Here is an 18,780-nt window from a genome sequence, read left to right on the forward strand (position 1 = left end):
AAATTACACTCAGTTGGAACCGAACCGAATTTCTGAGTCCGGCTGCTAGCGGCAAAAACCGAGAAAGAGTTTAGCTTCCATCAATCCATACATCAACAATGATTCAAAAAAACAAAACAATTCTCATATACATTGCGTACAGCATAACGGTTGATTCAAATTCGAATAAGCAGTGTGCTGATTCGAGAATGTAATTGTAGATGGCGCTCGAGAAAGCTCGTCGGGGCATGAAATTTCCCGAAAGCTTCACGGATGGCGCGTAGAAAGGGGACATTTTTGACAAAGTGGTTATTTACAAAATTGACGCCAACGGCCAACAACACATAATACACTAAGAAATATTCTACAATCTTCCGATAACTTTAAGATCAACAGCACTTGACGAAACAAAATTAATTATCCCTTTTTAGAATAATCAAACTACCAATTGCTGAGGAAGCCAAACATTAGACAACAATACATCAACATTACGTATTCATTTTTCGGATCTTTACTAACGGAACAAGTGTGTGCTATTGAAGATCTTTGTCAATTTATTCAGATTCGGTTCTAATTTTTTCCCCATTCCCCATTCTCCCCGTAAAAACTCTAATTACATTTCAGTATTCTACAACAATCAAAATATTTATCAGTTTTTTTCTCTAGAATTACACTCTATTTACTAAAACATAAATATTGTACGAAAGCGAGGCTTTGTACCTGGACAGTGTATTCTTGTTTGAAATGCATTTTGCGGACAACACAATTCATAGTATATCTTTTCACTTTCATACCTCATTTTCTTTCTTCCATTCATGTTTTTGTCTTTCTGCCTATCTTACCTATTTGGTGCATTCGCGGTAGGTAGCCAAATAGGTAGCTACCTATTTGGTGCATTCGCACAAATACACTCGCTCGTCTTGTTGAGTATGTGGCCTAGTACAGGGGAGCATCCACACCGACTACTAAACTATCTACACAACAAAAATAAAACAACAACGATCCCTAGCTACGAGAATCCTTTTGGTATCTTTTGTTCTCCCCATTTACCTTGCCAATGATACGTTCCCTATAAGCACTCCTTCATTTCATACCTGTGTCAACGGTCTTTACACTTTCACTTTCTCTTCGTGGCCCATTCTTACCCCGTTTCATTCTTATCCATGGTTAGCGATTCTGGAAGTAAAGGATTGCATCCAAAGGGTTTGATTAAATTTTGATTTCCATTGTTTTTTTAGTTTCTTGCGCAAACATACACAAACGAAGCACACTGTGTCGAAAGTGACGGTGATTAATTAGCGTACGTTAAGTGAAGCAGAAAGCGGCCACGACAAGCATAGGTGAAGCATTCTAGCAGGGCGCGTACACAAAGCCACAATAAGCAGTGGGAAGCAGCAGTGATAGCAGGCGATAGTGGGTTAGAGGCTAGGGCTAAGTGTCTACTCTAAGTGTTGAGCGTTCCGCCATTGCGGCTTTGTTGGTGCGAAATATTTACATAAACACACGATCACTGTTCTCCGTCAATCGCTTAATCGCGTGTCCCGCTTTTCTCATTCATGACCTCGTCCGAGAAGGTTCAGAGGGATGCGCTTGACGATCTGAGAACGCTTTCCTCTCGTAACCGTTTCATCTCTTCCAACAGCCCTTCGCATTACGCCAAAGGTGTCGATGCGTAGTGCTACTTCTGTAGTTGTGGTTGCGCTGGTTTAATAACAGAGTCCACTGATAGTCAGATTTAGTCCATGTGCGCCTGACCACTTCCGTTATCAGACGCAAAAGTCGTACCGGCCCTTCTGATGCTAGGGGTATTGGAACAATTACGATCGTAGTAGATCGAACCACGATCATCTCTCTGAACTTCGACGGTTAGTCTTAGTTTTCCTTATGTATGCCAGTTGTAGACCCCGGGCATAGTTCTGGACATTCGGAACTCGAATAACACCATCGACCATGGGACAACACCATGAAGTAACGATTAGTTTCTATGAGTGCAAAACGTAAACACGAGTGAATTGCTGCAGTCATTTAACTCTTGGTCAACCATCTTATAGTCTATAACTTCATCTACCGTGACAGTGAAAAGGTTAGCTTAGTTAGAAGCGACTGCGATTGAGCATAGTCAAAAGCGTAGAAGCGAGATCACACAGGAAAGCCTTGTTTGGGGAAGGAAGGATGGCTCCGGGCGAACTAGAGGTTGCCGTAACAATACTTGCGCTCGGCGTACGACCGAAACACAGGATTGTCCGCTATGTAAGCTTCAAGCACCAGGGACGACACGGGCGCATAAGTGAGTAGTGGTGATTTTGCATTAATACCTGAACTGGCCAGCGTTGCCCGGCGCTCGAGCTGCAGCTGCCCTCCCAGCGACGGCTTGACATCGGCCGGGTTTTCTGTAAGTAATAAAAGCAAAATGGCGCATAGAAGAGAAGCTCATTCAGCATGACCGGTTATAGAAAAGATGGATCGTTACTTCCTATCTTTATGATTTTCTTAAGGTTATCACAAAATAATCAAATAGATTGCAGATTTTAGATTGGGTAAAAATTGAGATCATATGGCGTCAGAAACAATTATCGTAATTGGTGAAGTGATTTTTATCATAATGGAGACAGTTAGTAGATTGCGTTTTCTGCCATGCTGCTCTTGAATGGTTACTATACTAAACAATTCCTACGCACATGCTTGCAAGTAGTCATCTATACAATATTGTCATCAACCATTGTGCACCTACCAGCGTCCCAGGCATTGTGGGCCAGAGGTTCCAGTCGCGGCTCAGCTACGCTGCTCTTCTTCGACTCATCATCCTTCACGCACCGGATCAGGAACATCGTGCTGGCACCGAACAGTGGCGGGATGCCGGCCAAAATGAACGGCAAACGGTACGAACCGGTCTGATCGTACAGCATACCGGCAACGGGTGGCCCAAGCGTCAGTGGCAACGAGCACATGCCCAACAGGAAACCAATCGCTTGCGTAGCTCCACGTGGTCCGCAAAGGTCGTACGCAATGGGGCCCAGTAACGAGATGAAGCATCCGTCGAACAGACCCATCGCCAACGTGATGGCCAGCAGCAGCGGAAATGAGCCCGTGGCCGGAAGACACATCGTAAGCGTGCCGATCAACACGAAGGACATCTGCTGCAGAAGCACCCGGTTGACGCGTGGCAAATCGGCGATGAACCCAAAGATCAGCCGGCCCAACCCGGACGTGATGCCAATGCACATGACCGGCAGGTTTTCACCCTCGCCCGGGAAATTATCCTGCACGAACTTGCCCATGTGCACGTACGGGACGAAGTATCCGAACAGAGCGATCGGGATCGAGACGGCCCAAATGATGTAGCGACGCTTCTTCCAGTTATCAAAGTTGATGAACGACCGCAGGAAAGTGTTCACGGCGGAACGGCCCGGCTTTATCTTCGGCGGTGGTGGCGGTGGTTGCAGCGGCTTGTAGAGCAGAGCACAGAATATCACGAAGCTGGAGATGATGGCCAGGATACGGAAGGATGTGGCGAGTCCCGTGTGCTGCACCAGGTAGTCCAAGCAGACGGGCATGATGGCGGTGAACACACTGGAGCCGGCCGTGACGACACCGTTCACCAGCCCGAGGTACCGTTTGAAGTAGTGGCCGAGGATGGCTAAGGAGGGCGTGTACGCTAGGGCGGCACCCAGCCCGAACATGATACCGTAAGTGAAGTACAGTGCGGCCACACTGTGCGTGAAGAATGACGAAAGGAACATGCCGCCGCACGTTAGCAGTCCGCCAATGAAGGTGGTCCGCCGGAGCCCAATCTTGTCGGTGAGAATGCCGGCAACGGGTGATAGCAGGAATGTCGTGCCGATGGTAAGCGATCCAACCAGTGCTGAGAGGGGTAAAGAAAACATGTCTTAGTTGGAATCCGAATTGATTTGATAACACTGTGTATTTTGCGTTCTTTTCTAACTCGACTAAACCGATTGAGATTGATAACTCGTTAACAACAGTCTCTTTGTCGTCCGCATTTTTTATGTTTAACGTTTAACAAATACATTTTTTATTCTTTCTAGAACTTCAATGTCTTGTTTACGAATGTTCGGTGTTTTTGATCAACTGTCGCCAAGCTTAGCTAAACGGTTGGCGAGCTATTATCACTGATGAGAGGAAGAACATTATTTCCATGATTCGCTTTACTTCGCTGATTCCAGTTATCAGCAGACGCATAGTTTTGCTGTCCCAGCGTACAGTCAGGACAATGTTGAAGATTATTTATTTTGTGTACCTCTATTTCATAACCGCGTCGCCAACATTAGACTCTAAGTCGCTTTGAACTTCCAGTTGAGCACGTGACACTGCAAAGCTACAGGGTGGTCCATCAAAGATATTTTTTTCATTTCGTTATGAAACAAAAACTGCTTAATATTTTTCCGATGGTTGAACTCTTATTGAAAAAGTTCATTCATTTCATTTTTTTCATGTTCAACAATTTTGATCAAATGTCTACCACGGCTGGCTTAAGCATTCCATCGACCTTTTTTTGGAGTGCATTTTCGACTAACTGTGGTTCGGTCTTGAAGTCGTCAGTAGTTGCTGCTTTGTTCACGCAACATAAATATCGATCGTGGCTGTCGTTGTATCGCACCTAGCGCCATCCGGTTAACATATCTCTAATGGACCACCGTATAGTAGACAAGCGCATCCCGAACAGTTTCCAGAGAAAGAGTTCCAATGTTCCAGTTCCATTGTTTTTCGCCAACCAACAACAGTTCACTAACCGCCAGCTGACCTGATGGCTGATACTAGGCTATGATTGATTGGTGGCGTAATTGAATTTATGCTGTTGTTGTGCTAAACGCTGTCGGTCGTTCATGTCCAACACAGCAGTGTCGTATAGCAACAGAACCGAGTGGAACACCAAATCTGGACGCTCTGCTCTACGACGGATCAGAGCAAACATGAAACATAATCCGCAGCACGACGGCGACAAGGCTTCCGATCGGCTTAGGCCGATTGTTCGTCTTGTCCGCTAGCTCGGCGCGCCTCCAGGGTTAGGTGGACGATAAAATGAGGAACAATGTTGCCAAGACCGGTGAACGGTAAAGGTGTAAAACGAGATATGTTGCTATGCTTCAGTGTTAGTGCGTTAAACTTTCTGCAACCTTTTTCTGCGTTTGCACGCAACTAAAACACGGTGGTCAGCTGTGTGCGTTGTGGTTTTTACCGTGAAGCCTTAGTATGACTATTGCCACCACACACGGTAGAGTACGTCAGAAGCTGACTATAAATATTTACGGGAGCTGCTTTACGTCGGAATGGAATTTTCTATGAATGAGCAACAAACGATGCGAAAACATTGGTATATATTTTATGCTGGATTTTTCACTTGCTAAGTTAAAAAAAAGGTAAAAATCTAAAATGGGATGCAACCAACAGAATTATGGAAAACAGGATTCATCATTGAAATAAATCAATGCTGAAAAACAATTTCGGCTTCTCGAAAGTAACGGTAACTTTTAACATTTATTCAACAGTCTCAAACCGGGCGCTAAACCGATAGGCAAGGTGATGCAAATTTTGCAGCCCTGGCTGTTCTAGTCACATATCAACCTCTCTAGCCGTATGCCAATGTGGATTTAGCAAATATGAGCCACGTCTTTCTACAAACAAGCCAACGCAATGCGGAAACAGACGTGACTCACACAAACTCGATGCTATGATAGAGAAAATAAGCACCTGCAGTCCATGAATTATTTAGAAGATCAAACGTGTTTAGACCCTGTTGACGCTTCCACGGCTGGCGTTACGACATTCTGGGACGCGATTCGCAGCAACCTTCTTAGCGTCATGCAACTGTTGAGCTGTTGGGTTGTGATTACATTCTACACTTAACCTTGGCCATATGAACGCGGGAATTCGATGTGCACCGAAAGCACATAGCATAGACAGTTGTTAGTGAAACTACCATTCCCAGGTTCACCAAAGTTTGTATTGAAATTGATTTGGGCGTATCAAAATCATCGAATATCCTTGAGTTCTATTCCAGGCTAGCAATTATTTTGTCCACCATGCAACAAGTAATAAAAAAGAGCCCACCCCGCGGGGCGTTACTAAATTTGGACAATTGTTTCGATCGATACGATGCAACAGTTGTATTGGGACAACACGCGTAAGAAACGGCCGCCCCTCGCCAGTCAAGAAGTCAATCGAATAATCTATCAATTGAGCCAACCCCGATCGTATCGCAAGTCGCTCATTTGACCAATCGACCAGACGACGATCGAATGGTGGGATCGTTTCAATTTCTTAAATTCCCCTTCCGTCTCCAACACAGCAAGCAACGGGACGATCAATTGATCGTGGATGATGAAATGGACTCGCAGGAGGCGTAGAAGTCTCGTACTACCGCTTGACGCCAGTCAAAGAATGATTGTCACTTGTCAATGGGCCGCCGCGGATGCTTTATCACAGACGCAAGTGGCCCCAGTTGCGCACTTTGCTGGCCTGACCTGCGTAAGAGTTGGGCGTCTGTCGATATCAGCGGAAGTACGGCGCCGAAACACGTAGTCAGTCCTGTATCTGCCCAGTACGGAAGAAGTCGTTCATGCGTCAGCTTTCCATTCAAAGTCACAGAAATTTTCGGCACCCCAAAGGATGTCGTTTGACCTCAGACTCCACTCCGGGCGGTTACGACGACAAACCAATTGACAAGATCACAGACACGACGGGAAAAGGTGTTGGCATTTTTTTCCCCACAAAGCCGAGCCGACTGCCCTGTGGGTCGCCGGCCTGTATCGGCTTGCGTCTGAAGTTGCGAATTGTAAACCATCACCGCCACACGAGGGTCCACCACAAACACTTCGTCCTGTTTGTGGCGTTTTGCGGCGTAAAAACTGAAAAATCTATTTTTATGAGTTCGTTGTTTCTCGCCGTCAATCTTATGCTGTGATGCTGTGCGCCAATGCGTCGACGCCACCACCCAAGAAAGGGGGCTCGTTCGACCACGAATCGGATCATTTATTTGTTTTCTAAACAGTCAGCCGGTGGGCGGGATGTTTTCTTACTCATTAATCGATTTTTTTTTTCGGTGTCTTATTCATTGTTTGTCCCGCGTGGTCCGTGTACCATTATCGAATGCATTGTTTCCACAAGAAACTGGTCAGCACATTTGCTGTACCGCTCCGTGCCATCTCGGCAGATTATTGTCCACAAACTCAGCGTTGATCGATGGCCCAGGTGCACGACTCCAGCCACCATGGGGCTCCGTTTTCCAGCCTCTCCACCACTTGACCATCGGTCACTCTAATCGCTCCTATTAAAAGACGCGGTCTATTTAAAGTGGGTTCAGTTCACTTGAGATGCGTAAATTTCGGCTCGGAATGGAAACAGCACAATAATCGCAATATCTACACTCAAACAAGCAGATAACGGCTCCAAGGAGGCGCGTCCACTAGACCGTAAGCCTGGCAACCTGTCCATGTCCAGGTTCTGTTGTTGTTTACCAAAATGAGTTAATCCCGCCTGCAAGCTCCACTCCCATCAGGTGCGCTAATTTGATGCGAATTATATTTGCATATAATTTTGCGCACACACCCCAGAGGCCGCTCCTGGAGTGGCATTCCGGAGGAGGTTGGGTGTTTTGACATAACTTGCGCCCACCGGTCGTAAATATACTAAGTTTAAGTACAGCGCTTGAGTGGTGAGATCTTTAGTGTACGTCCGCTGATAAACCCAAACAGAGGCTAGGTGCGCATTTTATATGACACTTGGAATGTTAGGCATGGGGTTGCTAACTCATCGGTGGTTGCTAACAAGAGGTGTATTTATTGCAAGCTCTACTGCCGGTCATTAAACTTAACGCTGCCTGTTATGAAAGCGTTAGCGGGCCATCACTCGCCGGTCTGCTGCATTTGCACGCGGGGTAATTGAGTCTGCCGCAGATGTAAGTTAATTGCTGATCCTTACCCCGAAAACCGTTCCCACCCGGAGATAGAGTGCCGGGAAGCCGTCCGTTCCTATCAGCAATCAAATTATTGCATGGCTTATCGCCTCTCACAGCACTACTGAGCACTCTCTGGGTGTACCGCCCGTAAGTTCCCGTTTCCCTGGTTTACTGTCCCATCTCCCATCTTCATGTGTACGTATAGGTCACGTTCGGCAGATGAACTTCTCCGAGCTTCGGGAATAAGCAAATGCCGTTAATTAAACTAAAAAAAACTCGATTACTTCGCAAAGGATTGCTGGACTGCGAAGAGTTTGGGAATCTTCCATCAATGTTACATCAGCCGGCAGGGATCACAGTCGGTCGTCGTTCACCAGGAATGGTACGGAACTGTGATGTCGCCGGAGTAAGTAACCATCCGCCTCCATCGACTCACCTGCTTTGCTGGATGCTTCGTTGTCACCGATCTCTTGCAGTTGCTTCTGCAAACTGAGATAAACCACGCTGTAAGTGTTGATCACGCCGAACAGGACACCGTTGCAGAGGAAAGCGCCCACCATGACTAGCCAGGCGCGGGTTCCCCCATCCGGTGGTTCGTGCACCCCACCATGATCAAGCAGCGGGACGGCCGATTTCTTGTCTCCCAGACCCCCATTCAGCTGTGGGTGATGTCCGTTCGCCGTGGCCCCTTTCACGATCACCGGTGTCACACCGGCTTCCGCAACGATACGCGTGTTCTCTGTCATACCGGACACCACGATCTTTTGGCAAGAGTTTGAAGCTTCACTTCTGGACCGAGAGCCAGCTAGATCGACCGATCGATTATCAGTCCGATTGAACACTTTCACTCACTTCACAGGGCACGCACAATCTGAATGCTGGTTCCACCTGAACTGACAGATAGTAATTCAGAGGGATCTACACATCCTTCGGTACAGGAAGATCCGGAAGCACTCGAGTCCCGTGGGCTGGACACCCTGATCGATCAACGACGATCGCACCAATTGAGGACGGGCGGACGGCCGAAGTTAAAGGCGAACTAGAAGTAGACTGGCTGCTGCGGTGTCGAGCTGGTAGAAAAACCTTGTCCTCGCCCGACGACCAGAACGCAAGTGAAACGACGACGTTGGCGTTATGCGAACCGAACATGTCCCGGCCGCAGCTTTAAATAGAAGCAGAAGAAAGCGAATCAGTTGGCGCGACTTGGCGCGGACGATGAGTGCGCGTGAGCTATCACTAAACTCCGCGCAAGTGTACACGCACACCCGCGAAGAAGGTGACACGTTGGCGTGTGCGTACGTTACGAAGTTAGTAGTCGCACGCGGTCGATCGGTCCAGCTCGTTCGGAAGTGCTGTTCGGATCCGAAGTGGAACCACCCCCAAAGCGCCCTTTGAGGGAGACGAATTGATAAGTTGCTACACGAGATGTTGCGCCCATGAATGGTGTTGCCCACGGTTGTCAGCGCTAATTTCTTTTAGATTTGAAAATAATGTTTCTATTTCAAAAAAATTCAAACACTGCAACATTCTTTTAAACATAGCGAATGCAATGTGCTTCGTTGTTTGAGAAGTCCTAAATTATTCTCCGATTAAACGAAACTGAAGAAACTTTTAAAAACACGCTGCCCGGGTACGTGGTGACGACGCGCTCTGGAATCTTGTTTATGTTGGGTTGACGGGCAAACAAGCGGCCACAGAACGGTGAACCCATAAAAAAACCGTGACTAAACCGCGACCAAACCGCACCGTAACCTGGTGTTTCCCATCGGTACACTGTCTGTCCATCGTGAAAATCCGAGAAGCACGTGCGAAAATATGAGCCACAAGACGACACCATGGCAGGCGCACCTACCCGACGACACTCTCTGTCTTGGCGTTTTTTTTTTTTCATAACATTTTTTTTGCAATGTTTGTCCATTTGAAACCCGCGCATTGTCCAAAGAAAACACTGAACGTTGAATGGTGGAATGAAGCGATTAAATTTCCAGACTCTCCGTCGTGGGTGTGATCGTATCTTGCGATAGCCCAACATTAGCACGTTTGAAGGAATTTTAGTTGACGAGCTATAGCAACACGTTGTAGCAATAATCTCTTTATGATTGGCTTACATAAGGAAGGTTATTGAAAAAAAGTTTTCAGCCTAAGTGACAGATCCACTAAAAATTTCCGTCAACTTAAATAAATTAAAGGAAATTCAACTGCTCCTTTGGAGCAATACTTCATTGATAATACGATCTCAATGATAATTTCGTGAGATATGCGGGAAAGTTCATAAAACAAACGGTACGCTATTTAGCGGCGTTACACTATAACTATTTTTGTTACCAGTCTGTGTAACTGAAATCAGTTGATTTGTATAAAAAATCTTTTTTTCTCGAGTCGGCGCGAACAAAGGCTAAGAAGAATGAGAACTACTTCCGTAACACCTCATCGAAAAGTAAATTCCCCTTTATCACACATCACTCTGGTCATCTACACGTGTTCTCCATCAATGGCTGCAAACAATCGTATCATTGCGTGAACTTCATCCTTTTCGAATTCAAAGACGATCGTAAACTATGGAAACGATTTTTCTAACATCGCCTGTATGTTGAGATATATAAAAAATCACAACCAGCTGTTGGAAACCGAAACATTGCTTACATTCAACAGGATGAGAACGAAAACACTAACCAAACAAATGAAAGCCGGGCGGAAGTTTCGGTCTTATCTTGCTACCATTCATTGGCGACATTATGCAAGCGACCGTCGCAAGGTGGTGTATGTGCGCGATATGGTGGGCGCCGGCGTCTATAATTATCGATTCCTAAACCGTCGTCGTCGACGGATATACTATTGCTTGCCGGTGCTAACGGTTACACTACACTCAGTTCCGGTAGACCGTGAACGGCGCTGCACGATAAAAACGTATACCGATCACAACATCCTTTCTTCCTCCGATCGATGGGAGGAAAGAATGGGCACTGTCGTGACGCAATATCACAAACGCTGTACAGCAGACTAGCGGTGACGGCGTCTCGTTTAACTATTTCGCCCGACCCTACTCAGAGTCTATTTTTAATTCCAAAATCACGTGCGGCGGACACCGACTCCTGCGCTGTTCTGGCGCCCAACACTGACCGTGAAAATGATGTTTGCGAGCACCCTCTAAACACACCACAAAAAACGTGTTGAACTACGCAACCGAACGGCGCGCGGCCACCTCACGAAAAAAACGCACAACTGAGTCACTTATCAACCACAAGCGAAACTCCCGTTCGAATTGGGAAGGCCACGGTTCTTATCCACGATCGCCATACGGTGGCGAGATTATGGCGGGTTTTTCGTTACGCACCTTCATTAACGTAGATTCCTTCGGGAATACGATCGTTATCTTATCGCCTATCACCATTTACGAGAATACAAATCAAACAAGCGAGAACCGCTCGTCGTCGTGCTGGCGTAAGCAAAGTGTGTACGTTGATTAGCAACTCACGTCAATCAAGGGGCGATTTCTGCCGAATCGAACACTCCACGTCTCCACGTGGTGGTTCAAAACGACTGAAGAAAGTGCCGTTGGTGCCGCTTTTCCACTTCGCGCTGGCGTTCCTCCTTAGCAACGCGGCAAAATAGTAGAGTCAATACAAATAAACGAATGCACTACTCGGCACGACGAGGAGCGACCTATCTAACTCACACCGACAACCCTAAAAACGCATACGCGCCTTCGACACCACTTTTCTCGCGTGCCACGGTTTCTTGTTGGGACCTTTGGCCTACTCGCCAGCAAATCAATTCGCATGTCAATTCGCGCTCCCTCTTCCTCACACAGGCCAACATACGTTCGGAAGTCTGATGAAACATTAGTGGCCCATTGAATCACACCGCCGACCCACATTGGCTGCGTACTGCGCGGTGTACAGATTTTACTCAACACTCGGTGCTTGCGTTTCCGGTCCGCCCTACTCCGCCGGCAGTGACCACCACACAATGCAGGAGTAACGTTCCACGTGCACACTCGATGGTCGTCAATTACAGCCGGAGCCAACACGCGGCAAGATGCCTTGCATCCGGCAATCAGGTAGGAATCAAACCCATGCTCCCGCTGGCCAAACCACGACTACACCGGTACGGTCCGGCTCATGAGAAGCGGTGCAACACTTGAACTTCATCGTAGCTCAATTTCGCTCTGAGCCCATCCAAAGCCTCTCCCAGTATAGTTCCCTAGGCGACCACTGAACCACCATTTTAGCGACCTTCAGGACCGTAAGTCTACGTTCGTGGACACGCTAATTTGTATACAAAAGAAACGATATAACACTGAGATGTACACAAATGCCGGTGCTGACCACGAGGATGTCGTCCAATTGCCGCCGTCGAAACGTGTTGCGATCAGGGAATTCTAGGTTCTAATCAGTATCAGCGTCGACGAGTGTTGGCGTTTGGCATCGTTGTCACGGAGCTAACAACTGTCCAATCAATAAAAGACACCTGTTGCTTACGCTATATCGAACGCGAATCAGAAGCTTTATGTTGGACAATATTATAGTTCTCATTTGGTAAAGAAGTTGTCCAGCTCACGGATACGTTTGTAAAAGTTAAGTAAGATCGAAAGATAAGAATTTGGACAAGACAGGAAAAAATCAGTGAACGTATGATACGATGCCTTCGCACCTTCGGGAAGATACAAAATAACATTCAATCCATTCGATAACTTAAATAACATTGATTGACTCAACAACAATGATCACAACGATCGTCAAGGAAAATGCTAAAGGTTTATTGCATCTTCTGCATCTACATAATGAAAAATATAAACCTATAAACAAAACAGTAATTAGTTTTATTCATGTATCGCAATATCAAAATAACATACAAGCTCTGGACAGTGTGTAGCAGCATGACGAAATCCTTACTAGCAATTACCTAGAACAAAAGCGACCCACTGTTGGCTAAAGCAACATCAACCATTATTCGACCGTCGTTACACCGGCTTTCTTAAAATTGTGGGCAATGTCCTTCACGAGTGGTGTCAATTCGTCCAACTGCTTAGTAATGTCTTCGACGTTTGCCTTGCTTTGATCGGCGGCGCTCTCTGTGCTTAGCAGTTTCAGAACCAAGTCTAGACGGGAAACAAAAAGGAACGGAAGCATCAAATGTAGACTATTTAATATAGGCCGGCTGATCCGAACGTAACACTTCAATTACCATGATATGTGTTGAACAACTTCGAGTGTTCCCCGCTGAGCGACGGCTGCAAGAAGTTCAGAATTGCCGACACGTGGCGCCCGGACGCATGGAGCATAGTTTGGGTCGAAATGGTGAAAACGATAAGGACCGTTAAATGAAGTACAAGTGCCGGATCGGTACAGTTGGCGAGCTGCTCGAGCAGTCCATGTTTGTGACCCAGAATGAGAGTCCTGTGGTGGGAAAGAAAGGAGTGGCTTCAATGAACGAGATGTATTATGCTCGGAAGAGAAATGTAGCGCTATACACGATAATGTGTTTCTTCTCGACCTACGACCGACCCTTCGACTAATCTTTTTTAATTAATGATCAATTGAACGGCAACACAGAGTGAAACATAATGAAACGATGCCATCGAAAATGTATGAAGCAAACAAGCAGAGATGCGGTGCGTTCGGTCGAGGGTAATAGTGAATTAAAATTCGTTATCTGCTTAATTGAAGCTAATCGGATCACCAGACGGCAGCCCTAACCCAACGTACCTATCCTTTTTCTTGTCGACCTTCTTCAACATCATGCTGCACGTTTGCATCGCCCTTTCAGTAGCTTCGAGAAAGGCATCAACCGTTTCGCTGGAACCGAGCAACTTGTTGAGTGCTTGCAATGCTTCACGATATTCGGAATCACATGCGCTGCTGATTTTTATACGTTGCTCGACCGTGAGTGAGTCTCCGTAGTTCGTATTTAGGTTGGACTCGGCCGCCACGTACAAACACAGCTCGTTGCAAATGTCCGTACCCAGCGATTTGAGCAGATACTTTAGCAGTTGATTCTGTACATCGTCCGAAAATAGTTTTAAACCCTTCTCGTACAGCCGAATGTCGTTGTAGAGGGTATTTAGTTTCTCCTGGATGCTGGCGTGTGTTTGGCGTCGATTTTGATTGTTCTTCTGCAACGACAGCTCATACAGTTCGTGCGCCTTGACCAACGCCTGTTTACTAAGTATCCTATAAAACCCAAAAACAAAATAAATTGCGGTAATAAACGATTTTTTTTCCTTTGTCCTGCAAAAATTAACTCACGGGAAGTAATGATTAGCAACATCCTTCGACAAACTTCCCAGTCCTTCCTCGTCGAGTGCTTTCTCTACCACTTTAGCGATTTCTTTCGAGGTAATCAATTCGAGGTGCGGCTCTTTTCCGGACTTCTTTCCACCGGCGGTTCCACCTCGGCCGATTACCGAATCTTGTTCGTCATCCGAGTCCGACACGTTGCCCCGATTGCCGCGATTGTGCTTCTTGGTAGACTTTGTCTTTGTCTCACGCCCTTGGGTACCACCACCACCCTTACCTCCTGCGGCCTTCTTGCGACGCTCTTCACGCTTATCCGCCCGTCCTTCATCAGCCGCACCGCCTGGGTCCACGTCCTGATGTTTCATCATCTTCTCAGCCATATACTTCTGATAGGTACCACTTTCGACCGCACGTTTTGCATGTTCGTTCACTAGCTCGTGGCACGGTTTCACCGCTTCGTCCATGAAGTTCACGGTCAAGATGACCGAACCAAACACGAACGTTTGTCGCCGCATAGCCGGAGTTAATACGTGTGCTACGATCTCATCAACATCTTCATCGGTCAAAGCCGAGGGCAAAATTGTGCTAACGTCCAGATAAGAGCTAGTGGCGATGCACTCCTCCAATGACGCCTTCACCTGCTCGATGAGCTTGTTGCCAATGAGGCACTTTTTCAGCGCAACCATCTTTTCCCCCGGCAACTGATTCTGCACGAATGCTTTAACATCGCTTACGCCAAGGTTGGCAACCGATTCATGCATAAGATATCCGTTAAGCTGATAAAAGTCGTTCACCCAACGAGCCTGCATACGCGAGTAGATGTGCGGCACATATTGGCCGGCCGGCGACCGCGCCGTTACTGTACCGAGGGACGAAACCTCGTTCAGGACCATGTACAGAAGCCGCTCGGGCACTCCAGTCAAATTCAAGATTGCCGACAGTGGAGTCGGCTTCGTTATTGCGGCCAGGGCGCCCCTTATTTTTGCCTTGCTCCGGTCGATGTACGACCTGGTAAAGAAAACGCTCGCGTTGGCCTGATCCTGCTTGGCGTGGATGGAACGGTTCAAATTTTTCAACACCACATCGTTGAGTAAGAAGTCGGCCGGAAGATCGTATGTCACGGTTAGCTTTCCTACGTCGATCTCTCCCAGTTGTGTCAGTTTTTGGTTTATCTCCGTCGCTAACCGTAGCGTGTAGCTCTTGTCGATAAGCTGACCGAGCAAAAACTTTATGTCCGGTTCGTCGGCACACACTTGCTTCGCAGCATTTTCCACTTTACCGAAATCCACGTTCAAGGCGGCAGCGAGTTCCACTAAATTCACACGACCACCGCGCAAATACAATTCGTCTTTTATCTCCTGCTCCAGGTGCTCTTGCGTAAGATATTCTTTTCCGTCGTTGGTGAAGATGACTTGAATAAGCTGTTTTTCAATCAACAATCGAACCACCTCAATGCAGTTTCGTTCGGAGAGTCTGCGAAATGCAGAAACATAAGAATGGTAGGAAATTCGTCAAACGAAGGGATACTTTACCTTTGCAGGCTCGTGGAAAGCTGTGCTTTCTGAAAATCCGCAGCCAACCGCTTGATTTCATCCCAATCAGACGACATTTTAGTGGGATGAATCGAAGAAAAGGGTTTGGAAAGGACTTTCGATCGAAAAGGAAAGGAACCCGAAAAAAAAATCCTTTCTGTTCCACGCACTCAATGCAAAACGTCAAACTTGTTTATTAATGTGACATCTGATTTCACCGAATGCAAAGTGTTGCCAACTAATACGTTATGTTTGTGAACTTATAAATGAAATCATTACTCAACGATGAACAGCGTAAAATAACATTTAACAATAACTAGGCAGATTCATGTAAACTTGGTACCTGTTTTCTACATATGTGTTGATGTGTGTTATGTGCTGAAGAAATGTGGTGATTGTAAAAAGGATAAACGAATAAAACCATTCCTCCTGGCAACACTGCTGAAATGTTTTGATGGTTCGCGCGGTAAATCGGCTTTTTAGTTGCACGAGAGGAATTTTCATTTGAGAAAAGGTTTTCGTATCCATTTTTGTAATTTCGCCACAATGGATAAAGAAATAAACACTGATAGGAAAGAAGAAGCACAGCCATCGAAAATAGACGGTTTGGAAACACTAGGACCATACATTGTGCAACAGGACAATGCTAAAAACTTTGTCTACATGTCCAACGTTCCACAGCTGTGCCAGGACGAGCCTTGCATCCTTGGCGTCGACGAAGCAGGCCGAGGACCAGTGCTTGGTAAGTGAGCTGTGCTTTGATTTATTGGCAGTATTTGCAACGACTTCTTGTGTTCCTTTGTAGGTCCAATGGTGTACGGCATTGCATTTTGCCCGCTTTCCAAAAAAGAGGTTCTTAAAACACTTGGCTTTGCCGACTCGAAACAGCTAACGGAGGAAAAGCGAGATCAAATATTTGACGACATGAACCGAAAAGATTACGCCATCGAAGCAATCGGTTGGGCTATCGAAGCCATCTCCCCGAACACCATCTCCACGAGCATGCTGAGACGCACAAAACATTCGCTGAACGAAGTTTCCATGGATTCTGCGATCGGACTGATCCAGGCCGCCATCGATGCTGGGGTGAACATCTCGGAAGTTTACGTGGACACGGTCGGGCCGCCGGAAAAGTATCAGGCTAAACTGAAGGATATTTTTCCCAAGTTCAAAATTACTGTGGCAAAAAAAGCCGATAGTACTTATCCGATCGTGTCGGCCGCCAGTATCGCTGCAAAAGTGACCCGTGATCACGCGTTGAAAGTGTGGCAATTCCGTGAACGGGAAAATGAAGCACAAAACACCTTCGGAAGCGGCTACCCCGGCGACCCGGTGACGAAGCGCTTCCTTGATCACGAAATTGATCTTGTTTTCGGGTATCCGCGACTGGTACGATTTAGCTGGTCCACGGCTGGCAAAGCACTGGAGAAAAAAGCGTTCGATATGGAGTTCGACGATGCAGACGATGCAAAAGGTGCCCAAGCCAAGGCCACATATGGTAGCGAAAAATTATCGAAGTACTTTTCTGCATCTAAAAACGAGACCAGGAAAAGGAACGAATATTTTCGAGAGCGATGCTTAGAGCATGTTGAAGACTTTTAGACTTAATAAACTTAATTATTTGATGGAACACATAAACATCCTATCTGCTCTCTCAACCATCCGCATTATTGCTGAAATGATGGAATTTTTCGAATGTATCCTACCTAAACACGTTTGTTTTCGCTGATTTACATCAATGTTTTATTCAAATTAATGTTTTGAACCAAATATGCACAATACAATTGTACACGGAATTCAAAAATGCATAATAGAATTATGCATAAAATGGCACGGCAAAGAGATCGGTACTCCCTTTGACCGTCGCGCCATCCAGCACGGTGAGAAAGACCTAACCGAAGAGACCTGCGGGAAGAGTCAATTGACGAAACAGCGAATTAATTAGCATGCCAATCAAAGAACGGTTTATACCGGACTTCTCAATGCACTTACCGAATCCCATGTCATCATCGGATTCCTCTGGCTCTTCTTCCTTCTTCTCCTCCTTCTTTTCAGCAGCAGCCGGAGCAGCAGCGCTAGCAGCCGCACCACCAGCCGGGGCACCGCCACCACCGGATCCAACACCGGAGCCGATGCTCGTGATCAGGCTCTTGACATCAATGCCCTCCAGAGCCTTGGCGAACAGACCAGGCCAGTACGGTTCGACATCAACGCCGGCAGCTTTCAGGATGGTCGAGATCTTCTCATCCTGTTGGATAGAAGGGGAACGATTTGGTATTAGAATAAGTCACAAGTAAACATTCTCTAGAAGCCATAACCTAGTATTCACACTCTGAGCCGGTGCATTGTGTGGCACTTTCAACTCAACAAACTAAGTTATTCCACTTTGAGCACCGAAGGATTACATCGATTACCATTAGTCTCCTCACTCGTATCGAGTCACGAGATTAAAAATAAATGCGATTTCTAAACGCGGTTCCGCACAGAAGGTAACATTCGCTTCCGAACCAGGTGAATAACAATCCCTAGCACCGAAAACTTACCGTCACGGCAACATCGTCATCGACGAGAATCAGTGCCGAGTAAACACAGGCTAGTTCAGCTTTGTTAAGAGCCATTTTAGAGGTGGTTTTTATTCAGCAAAACCGTGCAAGTCGTCAAAAATTGACCTTAGCTCGGTTGAGAACACTGCACAGTTTCACGACACAATCGAGAAAGAGAAGGCTTTCACGAAGTTGGACAGCTCGTACCGGAAGCCGGCAACGCGTTTCGTTTGACAGCACGACGTTTACTGCAAGAAAATTTCCCGGTACATTTTTCTGTCAAGAAAGCATCGCTAAACGCTGAGTTTGTCACGTTCGAAAGAGCATTCCTTGTTCACGAAAAAAGAAATAATTGATTTGTCTTTTGTCTACCTTAAAATAACAGAAAACTTTTCTAAAGATAAGAAACTGCTTAAGCATCTGTTAGTTTCGAGGCTTGGAAATGTTGTAGAATTTTTGTTTCTATTGCTTTGTCAAAAAACGCACTGCTGTCAACGGTTCGCGTCTTCGCTCAAGAGTGACGCCTTTGTGATGTCAGAAATGGCTAGGCAAAGCTAGGCAAAAACAAATCA

General features: G+C 46.4%; 4 protein-coding genes across 6 annotated transcripts; 1 reads left to right on the top strand and 3 right to left on the bottom strand.

The window, feature by feature from the left end:
* Positions 1–533: 533 nt before the first annotated feature.
* LOC131208479 (monocarboxylate transporter 10) lies at positions 534–9,050 on the bottom strand. Of its 2 annotated transcripts, XM_058201249.1 has the most exons (4): positions 8,331–9,050; positions 2,711–3,841; positions 2,295–2,369; positions 534–1,155 (listed from the first exon to the last, which is right to left on the bottom strand). In XM_058201249.1, exons 1-4 carry the CDS (start codon positions 8,638–8,640, stop codon positions 1,121–1,123), a joined length of 1,551 nt encoding a protein of 516 aa, XP_058057232.1. In that variant the 5' UTR covers positions 8,641–9,050; the 3' UTR covers positions 534–1,120. The 2 variants fall into 2 exon arrangements, with proteins under 2 accessions (XP_058057232.1, XP_058057233.1); XM_058201250.1 differs by lacking the exon at positions 2,295–2,369.
* A 3,657-nt stretch (positions 9,051–12,707) lies between these two features.
* On the bottom strand, positions 12,708–15,780 carry LOC131209247 (E3 UFM1-protein ligase 1 homolog). Of its 2 annotated transcripts, XM_058202267.1 has the most exons (6): positions 15,666–15,780; positions 14,143–15,606; positions 13,603–14,067; positions 13,368–13,413; positions 13,082–13,293; positions 12,854–12,995 (listed from the first exon to the last, which is right to left on the bottom strand). In XM_058202267.1, coding segments are annotated over exons 1-6 (2,265 nt in total). In that variant the 5' UTR covers positions 15,743–15,780; the 3' UTR covers positions 12,854–12,994. The 2 variants fall into 2 exon arrangements, with proteins under 2 accessions (XP_058058249.1, XP_058058250.1); XM_058202266.1 differs by lacking the exon at positions 13,368–13,413 and having other exon boundaries at positions 12,708–12,995.
* A 379-nt stretch (positions 15,781–16,159) lies between these two features.
* Positions 16,160–17,273, top strand: LOC131210481 (ribonuclease H2 subunit A). Its single transcript, XM_058203739.1, has 2 exons — positions 16,160–16,407; positions 16,471–17,273. Exons 1-2 carry the CDS (start codon positions 16,212–16,214, stop codon positions 17,265–17,267), a joined length of 993 nt encoding a protein of 330 aa, XP_058059722.1. The 5' UTR covers positions 16,160–16,211; the 3' UTR covers positions 17,268–17,273.
* Positions 17,274–17,380: 107 nt separating this feature from the next.
* LOC131208429 (large ribosomal subunit protein P1) lies at positions 17,381–18,400 on the bottom strand. The gene is made up of 3 exons (XM_058201176.1): positions 18,209–18,400; positions 17,658–17,913; positions 17,381–17,570 (listed from the first exon to the last, which is right to left on the bottom strand). The coding sequence occupies exons 1-3, from the start codon at positions 18,281–18,283 to the stop codon at positions 17,557–17,559; spliced, it is 345 nt and encodes a 114-aa protein (XP_058057159.1). The 5' UTR covers positions 18,284–18,400; the 3' UTR covers positions 17,381–17,556.
* Between the last annotated feature and the right edge of the window lie 380 nt (positions 18,401–18,780).

Source organism: Anopheles bellator, chromosome 2 (assembly GCF_943735745.2).
Source record: "Anopheles bellator chromosome 2, idAnoBellAS_SP24_06.2, whole genome shotgun sequence".
Classification (NCBI taxonomy): Eukaryota; Metazoa; Arthropoda; class Insecta; order Diptera; family Culicidae; genus Anopheles; species Anopheles bellator.

What these genes read in the sequence shown, in the direction of transcription:
- LOC131208479 (XM_058201249.1), bottom strand. Translation starts at nt 8,640, where the DNA reads ATGACAGAGAACACGCGTATCGTTGCGGAAGCCGGTGTGACACCGGTG. An exon ending in CCACAATGCCTGGGACGCTG is followed by an intron (nt 2,370 to 2,710) that starts GTAGGTGCACAA and finishes TATTACTTACAG; the next exon opens with AAAACCCGGCCGATGTCAAG. An exon ending in GGCAACGCTGGCCAGTTCAG is followed by an intron (nt 1,156 to 2,294) that starts GTATTAATGCAA and finishes CTTTACTTCCAG; the next exon opens with AATCGCTAACCATGGATAAG.
- LOC131209247 (XM_058202266.1), bottom strand. Translation starts at nt 15,742, where the DNA reads ATGTCGTCTGATTGGGATGAAATCAAGCGGTTGGCTGCGGATTTTCAG. An exon ending in GTTGCTAATCATTACTTCCC is followed by an intron (nt 14,068 to 14,142) that starts GTGAGTTAATTT and finishes TGGGTTTTATAG; the next exon opens with GATACTTAGTAAACAGGCGT. An exon ending in GTCGACAAGAAAAAGGATAG is followed by an intron (nt 13,294 to 13,602) that starts GTACGTTGGGTT and finishes TTCCCACCACAG; the next exon opens with GACTCTCATTCTGGGTCACA.
- LOC131210481 (XM_058203739.1), top strand. Translation starts at nt 16,212, where the DNA reads ATGGATAAAGAAATAAACACTGATAGGAAAGAAGAAGCACAGCCATCG. An exon ending in AGGCCGAGGACCAGTGCTTG is followed by an intron (nt 16,408 to 16,470) that starts GTAAGTGAGCTG and finishes GTTCCTTTGTAG; the next exon opens with GTCCAATGGTGTACGGCATT.
- LOC131208429 (XM_058201176.1), bottom strand. Translation starts at nt 18,283, where the DNA reads ATGGCTCTTAACAAAGCTGAACTAGCCTGTGTTTACTCGGCACTGATT. An exon ending in ATGACGATGTTGCCGTGACG is followed by an intron (nt 17,914 to 18,208) that starts GTAAGTTTTCGG and finishes TCTATCCAACAG; the next exon opens with GATGAGAAGATCTCGACCAT.